General features: G+C 35.9%; 1 protein-coding gene across 3 annotated transcripts in view; it reads right to left on the minus strand.

The window, feature by feature from the left end:
• Nucleotides 1-13,764, minus strand: part of MINDY2 (MINDY lysine 48 deubiquitinase 2) — a 77,787-nt gene that overhangs the window by 20,604 nt on the left and 43,419 nt on the right. For all 3 annotated transcript variants that reach the window (XM_059056259.2, XM_067029772.1, XM_059056258.2), the window contains exons 5-6: nt 12,878-12,980; nt 6,386-6,528 (exon numbers count right to left, since the gene is read on the minus strand). In XM_059056259.2, the coding sequence (XP_058912242.1) occupies nt 6,386-6,528; nt 12,878-12,980 (246 nt within the window). The remainder of the gene's footprint in view (nt 1-6,385; nt 6,529-12,877; nt 12,981-13,764) is intronic.

The raw sequence follows: 13,764 nt of genomic DNA on the forward strand, positions 1-13,764 counted from the left end.
GGGAGTTTTTTGGGTGTTTTTTGTTTTGTTTTGTTTTTTACAGATTCTATTTCATTTCTAGTGATCAGTCTGTTCAAAATATCTGCTTCTTCTTGATTCAGTTTTGGTAAGCTGTATGTCCATAGAAACTGTCCATTTTTTGTAGGTTGTCCCAATTTGTTGGCATAGGAGTTTCATGGTGTCATGTCTTATATTAACTCTTTAAGGCATTTTGAGTTTATTTTTGTGCATGGTGTGAGGGAATGTTCTAACTTCATTGATTTACATGCAGCTGTACAGCTTTCCCAACACCACTTGCTAAAGAGACTGTCTTTTGTATATTCTTGCCTCCTTTGTCGAAGAGTAATTGACCATAGGTGTGTGGGTTTACTCCAGGGTTCTTTATTCTGGTCCCTTGATCCATATGTGTTTTTGTGCCAATACCATGCTGTTTTGATTACTGTAGCTTTGCAGTATTGTCTGAAGTCTGGGAAGATTATGCCTACAGCTTTGTTCTTTTTCCTCAGGATTGTTTTGGCAATTCTGAGTCTCTTATGGTTCCTTATAAATTTTAGGATCATTCTAATTCTGTGTAAAATGTCACAGGTAATTTGAAAGGGACTGAATTAAATCTGTAGATTGCTTTGGGTAGTATGACCATTTTAACAATATTAATTCTTCCAATCCAAAACCACAGGATATCTTTCCATTTCTTTGAATCTTCTTCAGTTTCCTTTATCAATGTTGTATAGTTCTCAATGTATAGGTCTTTCACCTTCTTGGTTAGGTTTATTTCTAGGTGTTTTTTTTTTTTTTTGGATGCGATTTTAAACACTTTTTTTTTTACTTTCCTGTTCTGATATTTGTTAGTATAAAGAAATGCAACAGATTTCTGTATACTAATCCTGCTACCTTACTGAATTCATTTATTAGTTCTAACAGTTTTTGTGCAGGGGCTTTAGGGTTTTCTGCATAGAGTCTTGCATAGAAAGACAATTTTACCTCTTCCCTTCCAATCTGGACATATTTTATTTATTTTTCTTGTCTAATTGCTGTGGCTAGAACTTTCAATACTATGTTGAATAGAAGTGGTGAGAGTGGGCATCCTTGTCTTGTTGCTGAAATTAGCAAGAAGGCTTTCAGCTTTTCACCATTGAGTATTATACTGGCTATGGGTTTGTCATAAATGGCTTTTATTTTTAAAATTTATTTATTTATTTGGCTGTGTCAGGTCTTGGTTGTGGCATGAGGGACCTTAGTTGCGGCATGGAGGATCTTTCGTTGCAGCGCATTGGCTTCTCTCTAGTTGTGTCATGCAGACTCTAGAGCACAGGGGCTCAGTAGTTGTGGCACGCAGGCTTAGTTGCCCTGCAGCATGTGGGATCTTAGTTCCCCAACCAGGGATTGAACCTGCATCCCATGCATTGGAAGGCAGATTCTTAACCACTGGACCACCAGGGAAGTCCCATAAATGGCTTTTATTGTTGAGATGTGTTCCCTCTGTACCCATTTTGGTGAGAGTTTTTATCATGAATTGATGTTGAATTTTATCAAATGCTTTTTCTGCATCTATTGAGAAGATCATTTGGTTTTTGTCTTTTCTTTTGTTGATTTGGTGCATCACATTAATGGATTTGCATGTGTTTGAAACATCCTTGTAACCCTGGAATGAATCCAACTTGATCATGGTGTATGATCCTTTTTACGTATCGTTGGATTCAGTTTGTTAATACTTCGTTGAGGACTTTTGCAACTATATTCATCAAAGATATTGGCCTGTAATTTGTTTTGTGGTGTCTTTGTGTGATTTCTGGTATCAGGGTGATGGTGGCTTCACAGAATGACTTCGGTAGTGTTCCCTCCTCTTCAATCTTTTGGAATAGTTGGAGAAGGATAAGTTCTTTGTATGTTTGTTAGAATTCCCCAGTAAAGCCATCTGGTTCTGGACTTTTGTTTGTAGGGGTTTCTTGGGCTTTATTTTTTCGTTTTTTGTTTTGTTTTGTTTTGTTTTTACAGATTCTATTTCACTTCTAGTGATCAGTCTGTCCAAATTATCTTTCTTTAAAAATTAATTTATTTATTTTTGGCTGCCCTGGGTCTTCATTGCTATATGCAGACTTTCTTTAGTTGCATCAAGCAGGGGCTACTCTTCGTTGCGGTGCATGGGCCTCTCATCGCTGTGGCTTCTCTTGTTGTGGAGCATGGGCTCTAGGTACACGGGCTTCAGTAGCTGTGGCACACGGGCTCAGGAGTTGTGGCACATGGGATATAGAGTGCAGGCTCATCAGTTGTGGCGCACGGGCTTAGTTGCTCTGCGGCATGTGGGATCTTCCCAGAGCAGGGCTTGAACCCGTGTCCCCTACATTGGCAGGCAGATTCTTAACCACTGCACCACCAGGGAAGCCCCAAATTATTTTGACTCAGCTTTGGCAAGCTGTATGTTTATAGAAACTTGTCCATTTTTTTTCTAGGTTGTCCCAGTTTGTTGGCATATAACTATTCATAGTATTTCTTATGATTTTTTTGTATTTCTGCAGAATTGGTTATTAATTCTCCTCTTTCATTTCTTATTTTGTTTACTTGGGTCTTCTCTCTTTTCTTCTGGGAGAGCCTGGCTAGAAGTTTGTCGATTTTGTTTGTCCTTTCAAGAAACTGGCTCTTGGGGCTTCCGTGGTGGCATGGTGGTTAAGAATCCGCCTGCCAGGGCTTCCCTGGTGGCGCAGTGGTTGAGAGCCCGCCTGCCGACGCAGGGGACACAGGTTCGTGCCCCGGTCCGGGAGGATCCCACATGCCGGGGAGCGGCTGGGCCCGTGAGCCATGGCCGCTGAGCCTGCGCGTCTGGAGCCTGTGTTCCGCAACGGGAGAGGCCACAACAGTGATAGGCCAGCGTACCACAAAAAAAAAAAAAAAAAAAAAAAAAAAAAAAAAAAAAAAAAAAAGAATCCGCCTGCTAATGCAGGGTACACAGGTTTGAGCCCTGGTCCAGGAAGATCCCACATGCCGCAGAGCAACTAAGCCCATGTGCCACAACTACTGAGCCTGTGCTCTACAGCCTGTGAGCCACAATTACTGAGCCTGAGTGCCACAACTACTGAAGCCCATGTGCCTAGAGCCCATGCTCCACAACAAGAGAAGCCACCATGATGAGAAGCCCATGTACCACAATGAAGAGTAGCCCCTGGTTGCTGCAACTAGAGAAAGCCCATGTGCAGCAACAAAGACCCAACACAACTAAAAATAAATAAATTAATTAATTTTTTAAAAAAGAGCTCTTGGTTTTATTGATTTTTTTCTATTTAAAAAAATTTTTAAATTTCTATTTTATTTCTATTTATTTATTTCCTCTCTGACCTCTATTATTTCCTTCTGCTGACTTTGGGTTTTGTTTGCTCTTCTTTTTCTAATTCTCTTAGGTGGTAGGTTAGATGGCTTGAGAATTTTCTTGTTTTTTGAGGAAAGCCTGTATTGCTATGAAATTCCCTGCTTTTGCTGCATCCCATAGATTTTATAAAGTTGTGTTTTCATTGTCATTTGTCTCAAGGTATTTTCTAATTTCCTCTTTGATTTAATTGTTACCCACTCTTTTTTTAGTAGCATGTTGTTTAGTCTTCATGTCATTGTTTTTCTCTCATTTTTCTTTCTTTGGTTGATTTCTAGTTTCATACCATTGTGGTCAGAAAAAATGCTTGAAATAATTTCTATCCTCTTTCTTATTTTTCACATCTTAATCACCAAATCTGGTTGATTATATCTCCTAAATGTCTATTGAATCTGTCTACTCTCCATTTCTCTACATCTTAGTTGAAGTCATTACAATCTCTTACTTGCCCTCCTACAATAGTCTCCTAATTAAATACACATCCACTCTTGCCCCGAAGTCCAAAGCATCTTAATGTTATAAAAGGGGCAGGGAGACACACACCACTAGTGATACACTGTTTAGCTATAGAATAAGGTTTACTGAGAAAAACTTAGAAGTGAGAAATAGCAGAATACACACATTCTCTCGGCTATCATTATCTCACGGAAATGCATACTCAGTCCAGAAACAGACCCAATGCAGAAAGTGCTCCAGGAGAGGCACACCCTTCCCAACCACACAGGAAGATTGTGAATACCTAGGTGACTAGTAAAGGACTTCCAGGTCAGGGATATGGCCTTGATTAAAAAAAAAAAAGGGAACGTCTAAAGCTCAATTTTGGGAAGTTGTAAAACAACCACTCATGACAGCCAGAGACTTTGTTTTCTCAATTGAACTATCTTACCCCTGCAAAGGAAAAAAAAAAAAAAAAAAAATGAGAGAGAGAGAACAAAAAGAACGACTAGGCCATCAGGAGACCAAAGTCTATTTCTTTCATTCATTCATTCATTTATTTATTTATTTTTGGCCACACAGCATGGCTTGTGCGATCTCAGTTCCCTGACCAGGGACTGAACCCAGGCCCTGGCAGTGAAAGTGCCAAGTCCTAACCACTGGACTGCTAGAGAATTCCCTATTTCTCCTTTTAACTTAGGACTCTACAAGATCTGATATCTATCTGCTGAGCCTTACATCATGCCTCTTATTTTCTATGCTTCAGTCACACAGCCCTTCTTTGAATTCCTTAAAAAGTTAGGTTATTTCCCTCCTCAGGATTTTGCACACATGTTCCATCTGCTTAGTTAACCGCACCACCCCCCTTTTTTTCCTGACATCTTCAAATAGGTCATAAGTCCTAATAAAAGTACTCACAGCATGTTGTATGTACCCTTCACAGAGTGTATCTCAATAGAAATGATACCTACTTGTGTATTTATTTAACATCTGTCCCTTGTCATACTAGGAGGTCCTTAAATGGCAGGAACTATAGCTGCCTTGCTCAGGCTGCAGTCCTAGTACTTAGCTAAGTACCCAGTCATAATCATGGTCAATAAATATTAGTTGAATGAATGAATAAAATGTGGACTTGAAGAGATCAGGTAAAGTGAGATGACTTAGCAGTATTTATTATGTAGCAATAATTCTGATTTTGTGGTTCTTTGGCCTTAGATTTTTGAGGAGTATGGATAAATCTGGGTCCATACCTAGCACACATCTAGCTTAAATATGGGAACAATACAAACAAACCCTTGCTATAACTAACGGGAGCAGGAGAGCTAGGGCTATAGAGTATTCTTAAATAAGCAAACAAATCATTATTTTACACTACTTTGTGCAATTCACTGATTAAAGTGTTGAAGGAAATACAAAGTCAGATTCCTGACTTCAATAAGCTTACTTTCATTTAGAAAAATGAGACACATTTACATGGAAATAAAATTGTTAACTAGGTATTCATCAATAAGGGCAAAGTAAGGACAATATGGCCCATAACAAGTAAAGGAGGAAGGGTAGAGTAGTGATCCAGAGCCTTAGCTGCATATTTAAATCACCCGGAAAACATTTTAAAAATACTGTTGCTCAGGTCCCACCTCTACAGATTCTGATTTAAGTGAGTTGGTGCTGGGCTCTGGGCATTGGTATTTTTTTTAATAGCTCCCTAGGCAGCTCTAGCATACAATCTGGGTTGAGAACCACTGATTTAAGGAGAGAAGAAGTAGCTTTACTGAAGAGTTAGTATTTAAAATGCATCTTAAAAGATAGGTGAAATTTGGATAGGTAAAAAGGAGTGAGAATGTTCACATAGGGATTAGGAGTAAGAAACAAAATGGGAAAGCATAAAGTGTATATGGGGATGGAGGACTATTAATGAGCAGACAGATCATTATGGCTGAAACAAAGTGTTGACACAAGGGGATAGTAGAAAATACCTTGCATTTTTATCCTCTAGGCACTGGGTGTTACTAACATTTTTGCAATATTATTGACCTGATCAGAGCAGTATTCTGCCACAGAAGTCTAGAGATAAGTTGATAAACTCCTGTATTAGGTGGCAGCTGTAAAAATGGAAGCACTGAAGAGATAACAAGAAGGATGAATCAGTAAGATTTTTTTGGCAAAGCCATAAATGACATGATAAAAAGAATTTAAAGTCACACTGATAACTTAATAATAGAAACACTATCATAAAGACAAATCTTGATTCTTTCTCTAAATGCCTTTAGCCCTCAAATGTAAACATCCATCATTAGCAGTCATCCTAGTTCTAACTCTAGGGTTTATCTTTTTTTTTCTTAGAAAGAAAATAATAAATACATGTTAATGCAGTAATCTGTGAAAACAGAGTTGAGACCTAAATAAAAACAAAAAACGGATTTTAAGTAACAAATTGCTAATCCATTCCACCCTAAAGAATTAATTATTACCTTCATAATCTGATGGTTAAAGAATATTATGCTAAAATTTTTTATTTTGAAGCAGATCATAAGACATCTCTAAATCAAGCTCCTTTAGTTTAGAATAACAGTAGCTATTTCTATATCATACCTTGTATTTGGTCATGGTGCTAAAATGATTATTCCGAAAGAACACACAAAGTTCTCCTTCCTGAACCGTCGAAGTTAGTTCACATAATCCATGGTATGTCAGTTGAGTGGCTGTGTTATTTAGAAACTGCTCAGCTACAAAGCCTAGGAACCAATGCATAATATTAGATGGAAGAATAATTTCAAAATTTAAAAGTTTTTCTATTTACATTGTGTTCCAAGTATGAAGAAAGGATAATCAAAATAAGACTCTTCCTACTAGAACATGATGGCCCTAAATTGGAGATTTTTTTTTCTAATTCTGCAATGGAAGATGTGTCTATAGACATTTCCAGGCTAAAGAAACAGTTATCTGAAATTCTTTTTATCAATAAATATATGTACTTATACCACACCTACTTCCGCAAAGGATTTCATGGGCCTTGCAATAAAAGAAACACATACAATAAAACTAAAACCCAATAAAACAATAAGAAGGTAAGGGTTAGCAATTTAAAAAGTGGGTAGGGGCTTCCCTGGTGGCGCAGTGGTTGAGAATCCGCCTGCCGATGCAGGGGACATGGGTTCGTGCCCTGGTCCGGGAAGATCCCACATGCTGCGGAGCAACTAAGCCTGTGAGCCATGGCCGCTAGGCCTGCGCGTCCGGAGCCTGTGCTCCGCAACGGGAGAGGCCACAACAGTGAGAGGCCCACATACCGAAAAAAAATAATAATAATAAATAAATAAATAAAAAGTGGGTAGGAGCAAAAGTTAACAACTACTTCCCCAATGGATAGGTGCTTAGAAATTAAAAGTAGCCTCAAGAAATTGAGTTGCTTAAGATTTTGACAAAGATCCCAGATAATTTTCAATTCACAAACTGCTCAATTCTTGCCTTAAATCTAAAAGTAAGCATAGACTGAACAGAAAACAGTGGGGTAACTGATGATATTTTTATCCTAATCTCCTCCAACATATGCTACTCATTATGTAGATATATCAAGTTCAGAAATAGAAATCATCTCTTCTGTTTTCAAACATAACGAAATATAAAGAAACCTTCTGGGGTTTAATTTAAAAGCTATACATACAGTGGATCCTCATTATTCACACGGGTTCATATCCACTAATTTGCCTACTATCTAAAATTTATAACTCCCAAAATCAATACTTGTTGCACTTTCAGGGTCATTCCTGAATATGTGCAAAGCAGCAAAAAAATTGAGTCACCCAACAGACACATTCCCCACTGAAGTCAAAATAGGCAACAGTGTGTCACCTTCTTGTTTCAGCTCTTATACTGTGAACAAATGTCATTTTCACATTCTATTTAATGCCACATTTTTCACATTTTGTGAAATTTTTGTGCTTCTTTGGAGTGATTTTTACATGTAAAATGGCCCCCAAGCATAATGCTGAAGCTAGTGTTCCTAAGCACACAAAGGTTGTGATGTGCCTTATAGAGACAATGCATATTTTTGCAGCTTCAGCTGGGCATGAGTTACAGAGCTGTTGGATATGAGTTTAATGTTACTGAATCAATAATATATATTAAACAAGGTGTCTCTAAGTGGCATGGACTTTTATGTATACTACCAAATGTAAAACAGACAGCTAGTGGGAAGCAGCCGCATAGCACAGGGAGATCAGCTCCGTGTCTTGTGACCACCTAGAGGGGTGGGACAGGGAGGGTGGGAGGAGATATGTGGATATATGTATATGTATAGCTGACTCACTTTGTTATACAGCACAAACTAACACACCATTGTAAAGCAATTATACTCCAATGAAGATGTTAAAAAAAAAATAAGGTGTCTCTCAACAGTAACACACAAAAAACAAGGTTATGTATTGATAAGTTGATGAAAATCTTGTGACCAGAGGCTCACAGGAACCTAATGTTGTGTTTCCCCTATGAGCAGTGGTTTGGTATTCACTAATTCAGTGTTCACAGCAACTTTATGGAACATCACTATCAGTAATAATGAGAATCAGTTGTATAAATATTTTAAAAGCCTATATTTCTCTCTTTCCTTCTTTCTCTTCCTTCCTTCTTTTGTTCCCTTTCTTTAAAAAGGAACAGGGGGGAGGAGAATGCTCTAAAAAGTTTTGTAAGTGAGCAGGGAGGTGCAGATATAGGGAGTAAAGATGAATCTGTGTTAAGAAACTGAAGACTCAACAAAAAATTGAAAATAAACTTGGTAGAAACTTGGTAGGGCCAGAAGCAGCTGCATAATATAGATTTATTCCACTCCCTCACTTTTAGTGTCAAGCCATAGCACTTCAAGCTGCAAAGTGGTTGTAAAAAGTTACCAATATATCACACTATTCCAAGGAATTGGTAATGTAGGACAGGAAGTACAAAAAGTGATACAGAAGGCCACAGCCAAAGGAAATTTATAGCTCATTTGCAACTTCCTGGTTTTATACATTTAGAAATAAGACCCCTCCTCAATTACTATCATTACTTTGCTAAATACTAAGTTACTGAGTAGAATGTATTAGTTATATACTAAAGCATTTTCTATTATATAGCATTTTAAAAGTAAGCATTATGCCTGTGCTGAGAAGTACCACTGCTGTCTATAATATCCATGTAACTAATCACTTCCTTCAGAAAGATGTTTCCAAATGTCCCTCCCACACCTCATACATACAATATACTCTCTACAAAACCCTTTCAAAAAGATACAAAAAATCAGTGGAGATATAGCACAATGTTACTTTCATGTATGAAATTCAAAAATTTAACACTAGAAAAGTCTTTCTCAGCTGCTTGTTTCTAGAGAACAGGACATGGATTCAGAGAGAATAAGTGACTTACTCAAGGACAAAACTAGTTATGGCAAAGTGAAGACTGGAACTTAACTGGTATTAATTTATAAAATTTAGTGCTGATTATTATAAATGCAAACTGAACTTTAATTCTCCCCAAACCATAGAGCGTAGACTAATTTAGACTTAGAGAGAAAAATGTTTCCTAATTCTGCTACCAACTTGTAAACAGTGACACCTGTGTGATTTTAGTGGAATATTCAAAAGCCTAATCTAGTTTCAATTTTCATAACTAAACAAATTTATGGAGTTTCAAAACAAAATATCAGAGATTACTTATTAATTACAAATGGCAAAGGGCATCTTTCCAACAACAAAAAATCTGGTAAATATCACCTTAATCCTATTTGAACATCACCAACAATGGGATAAGCAGATATCATGTGCCACCTGATTTGATGCACTAGGAAAGACACAATGTCGCCTATGTAGAATTCCCACGGAAAATATATAACCCAAATCTACTAATGAGGAAACAATCAGATGAATCCAGATTGAGGACTATTCTATAAAACAACTAGCCTGGACTATAAAGAAAAATAAATACCACAAAAGACCAAAAAGAAAAAAAAAGAAAAGGGGATAGGAATCTTCTGTTCTAGATTACAGGAGACTAAATTGATATGATAATTAAATGATACTTGATTGAAACTTACACTGAAAAAACTTAAAAGCTATAAGGGGCATTACTGGGACAACTGGGGAATTTTGAATATAAGCAGTATATTAGATAATAGTATTGTATCAATGTTAAATTTCCTGAGATACTACATTGTGATTACATAAGAAAATTCTTTGTTCTTAGGAGACAAATATTGGAGAGTTAATGGATAAAGTGCTATAATATTTGCAATTAATTGTCACATGATTTAGGAAAAAAATTGTGTGTGTGTGTGAATACAGAAAGTAAAAATTCAATATGCTAATAATTGGTGAATTTAGATGAAACATATATATGTACAAATATGTATATAGGTACATATATTCATTGTGCTATTTCAATTTTATGGGTTTGAGTTTTTCCAAAATAAAGAGAAAAAGAAAAGGAAATCAATATTATTTAATCAAAAATAATATGAACTCAAACTATAATCTTCAGTGTTTATGGCACATAATAAAAGCTCAATAAGTGAGCTTGAATAAGTGAATATGCTGGAATAATTTCCTTGAGCATATTTTTTTCTACCTAGAAACAATTGTTAAAGAAGAAATTATTCCTGAGAGATCTTCTGGAATTAAATGACCAGTTATCGTGAAGTCTGGAAACTGGTACTGTGCTATTTTTTTCCTTGTTGATTTCTGCTGCCACGCCACAACCCATCATTATAACTTGATTCCAAAAAGTATTAATATCCAAAAGATGTAGCAAATAATAAATATTCTGTGTACATGTAAAAGTTCTGTACTTTTACTTACAAGGTATCGCCACCAGAAAAAAATAAATGTTCTCTGAAAGAATATCTAATTCTATTTGACTATTAACTAAATAATATTTCTTTTTCATCAAAAAGGAATGATAGTAAACATATTTCTTGTATTCTGCACCTTATGGAGATGAAATATTTGAATTTTAAAAAAATCATCTAAGACAAAAGTTTAATAATTTTTAATAAAAAGGATTAGAAATAAACCACTTTGGGATATTTTATGATTCAGAAGGAAAGTTACAGTTGTAGGCTAAACAGAAAAAGAAAGCTGACTACTTTGGTTGAACAATACACCCAAAAAAATATGATGAAGAAAATGGGAAAAAAGCTAATTGCTATATTATATAAGAAAAAATAAAAATGTCCATTGTGGCCTTTTATTTCCTTAATGATTTCATAGTGCCTTATACAAGTAGCCATTGGGATTGAATACTTATTTCAAACAGACTACATGTTTGTAATTTCTTATAAACAAAAAACTAGTTCAGCTTTTTAATTGTACTGAATTTCACATATATTTTTTCCTTGACTATGTATGGAAATATGATAAGCAGAATAGCACCATTATGAAATTTATATATCAAGGAATTAATCAGCTCTGATATATATTACCTGAAAATTCTATACCACTAAAGAGGAAGATTCCTACTTGCTTTTACCAAGATGTTCTTCTCAAGTTATCAATTCTATACAAATTAGCAACAGTTTTTTATTATCCCAGGGATTCAATACCAGAGAAATAATAATAATAGTTGTAAAACCACGTTGAGAAAAAGGAGAAGTGATGAAGGGACTTTTTTGGTTGTTGTTCATTCTGCTAGTGTAATAAGTCCTACCCCTGTTACACTGCAGCCTAGCTTGGTGAAAATGCTGTTAACATTAGTGTTTCCCATAGCTTCTTACCTTATAAATATATTCATCCAAATATCACTTATTGGCTATCATTCCATCTGTTAACACTTTCTGGACCCTATTGTTCTCTCAATTACTATTGAATAGCATACTGAAAGTTACTGAGAAAGCAGGAATCCACAGATGGATACTTTATAGCCTGCTTTCTAAGAATATTTACAGTAATGAGAGCTTGGATAAAGAATGGCAAGTTCTAGTGAGTGGAATTTTGTTAACTGAGGGAAAACATTTTTTGTAACAACTTTTGTTGCTCCTCTCTCCCCTAAAATTTAAACTTTGCTGCCTTAGGTTGTAGTGAAGAGGCACCACACAAATCAATGATCAGCATTGCTGAATATCTGTGTTTATTGCAAGTAAAAGACTAGATGAGCCTCAACTAACACACTGTGTATTTTCCTGCTACTGGCCTCTAGCATAAACATGTTAAACTTCTGGATAATTGAGTAGTGTAATTAGTTGGGTTCTTATTAATCAATATAGTATGAGATTCATGTACACATCTTCTTTTATATGTTCTTAGGTACTCTTGTAGTCCTTTGGATTTAATTTTTTAAAATGTAGTGACGATAATAAATTTTTATTATACCTCACGTGAAAGAACTGTGTATCTGCTTCTCATGATTTCTCTTTCGTTAACCCTTCAAACTGAGGAGAACAGCAGTCTCAGTATTTGTGTATATTTATGAAAAAGTGAAGTGGGTGATGGTGAAGTTATACCCAAATGCTATGGTTCCTGATAGCACTCTGGTTTCAAATCTGCTCTTCCCTTCACTGACTGGAACACAACTTAAAAAACAAACTAACAAACACAAAAAACCCCACTTCTATGCTGATGAATTTAGCAATTTTTAATTTTAGCTAAGGATTAGGGAAACTGATGATCAAAGGTGTGCTCTGATCCAAAATAGAGCTTTAATATACTATATTGTACTGAAATATAAGGTAGAGCTCTACTAAAATGAACACTTGAGTACCATAATACACATCTCAGTCAACAGAAGTGTTCAGGATGAATTATAAAGTTCCCTCAGTACTCCCAAATAATAACCCTTTTTTAAAAGAGTAATTATCAGTAACCCCTGGGTAACTGATTATATCAAAGGTAGCAAGTGATTCCAAAAACTTTTATTAGAATCCAGAAGTGATTTTACAAAACAAGTAAAAAGGGTTCTAGGAAAAACCTTTCACTGGTACCTTTATGAATAATTACTTCTTTTAATTCTCACAGGTAGAATCACTTTTATTTTTTAGAAGTTGTATTTAAGACATTTAAAAGATATTAAATTTTAAGACAAGTTACTTTGCCAAGAATAAGTCAGATAATAGCAACACTCACCCACCTTCACTAACCAGCTCACTGTTGTCTGACTGCTTACAAGAGATGATCTTCTCCACTAGCTGGTTGTAGCTGCAGTTACCGACAGCTTTTACAATGTCATCAATCTACAAAACAAACGACTGTCTCACTAATCATGATAAAATTAAAAACAATAACAAAGAAACCCATATAACTCTTGAGGGTTTTATTCTAATATAATATTAAATATAAAAGTATTACTTATGAAAAAAGAAAATCAGCACTAAAATCAACACCCAACAGTTTCCAGTTTTGTTTATGGCTCACAATAACATATTATGAACAATATGGCTTAGCCATATTTCAATTATGCAAAAAATAATAAAATGGAATTATTATATACAACTTTATTTCTTAAGATTGTAAAGCAAGGCGGGCTTCCCTGGTGGCGCAGTGGTTAAGAATCCACCTGCCAATGCAGGGGACACGGGTTCTGGCCCTGGTCCAGGAATATCCCACATGTGGTGGAGCAACTAAGCCCATGCACCACAACTACTGAGCCCGCGCTCTAGAACCCTCGAGCCACAACTACTGAGCCCACTGGCCTAGAGCCCATGCTCTGCAACAAGAGAAGCCACTGCAATGAGAAGCCCGTGCACCGCAACAAAGAGTAGCCCCCGCTCACCCCAACTAGGGAAAGCCCAACACAGCCAAAAATAAATAAATAAATAAATAAAAATTTTTTAAAATTAAAAAAAAAGATTGTAAAGCAAGGCAAATCTAAAGGATGTTAATTTATGGGATAAACAGGGTTTCCCACTTTATCTGTTTCTTAGTTCCTAGCATAGTGGAGATATGAGCAGACATAACTAATGTTATTTTTCTAAAGAAAAGTTAATATATATTAATAAGGGAAAATATTTGCCTCAT

Source organism: Kogia breviceps, chromosome 3 (assembly GCF_026419965.1).
Source record: "Kogia breviceps isolate mKogBre1 chromosome 3, mKogBre1 haplotype 1, whole genome shotgun sequence".
Classification (NCBI taxonomy): Eukaryota; Metazoa; Chordata; class Mammalia; order Artiodactyla; family Physeteridae; genus Kogia; species Kogia breviceps.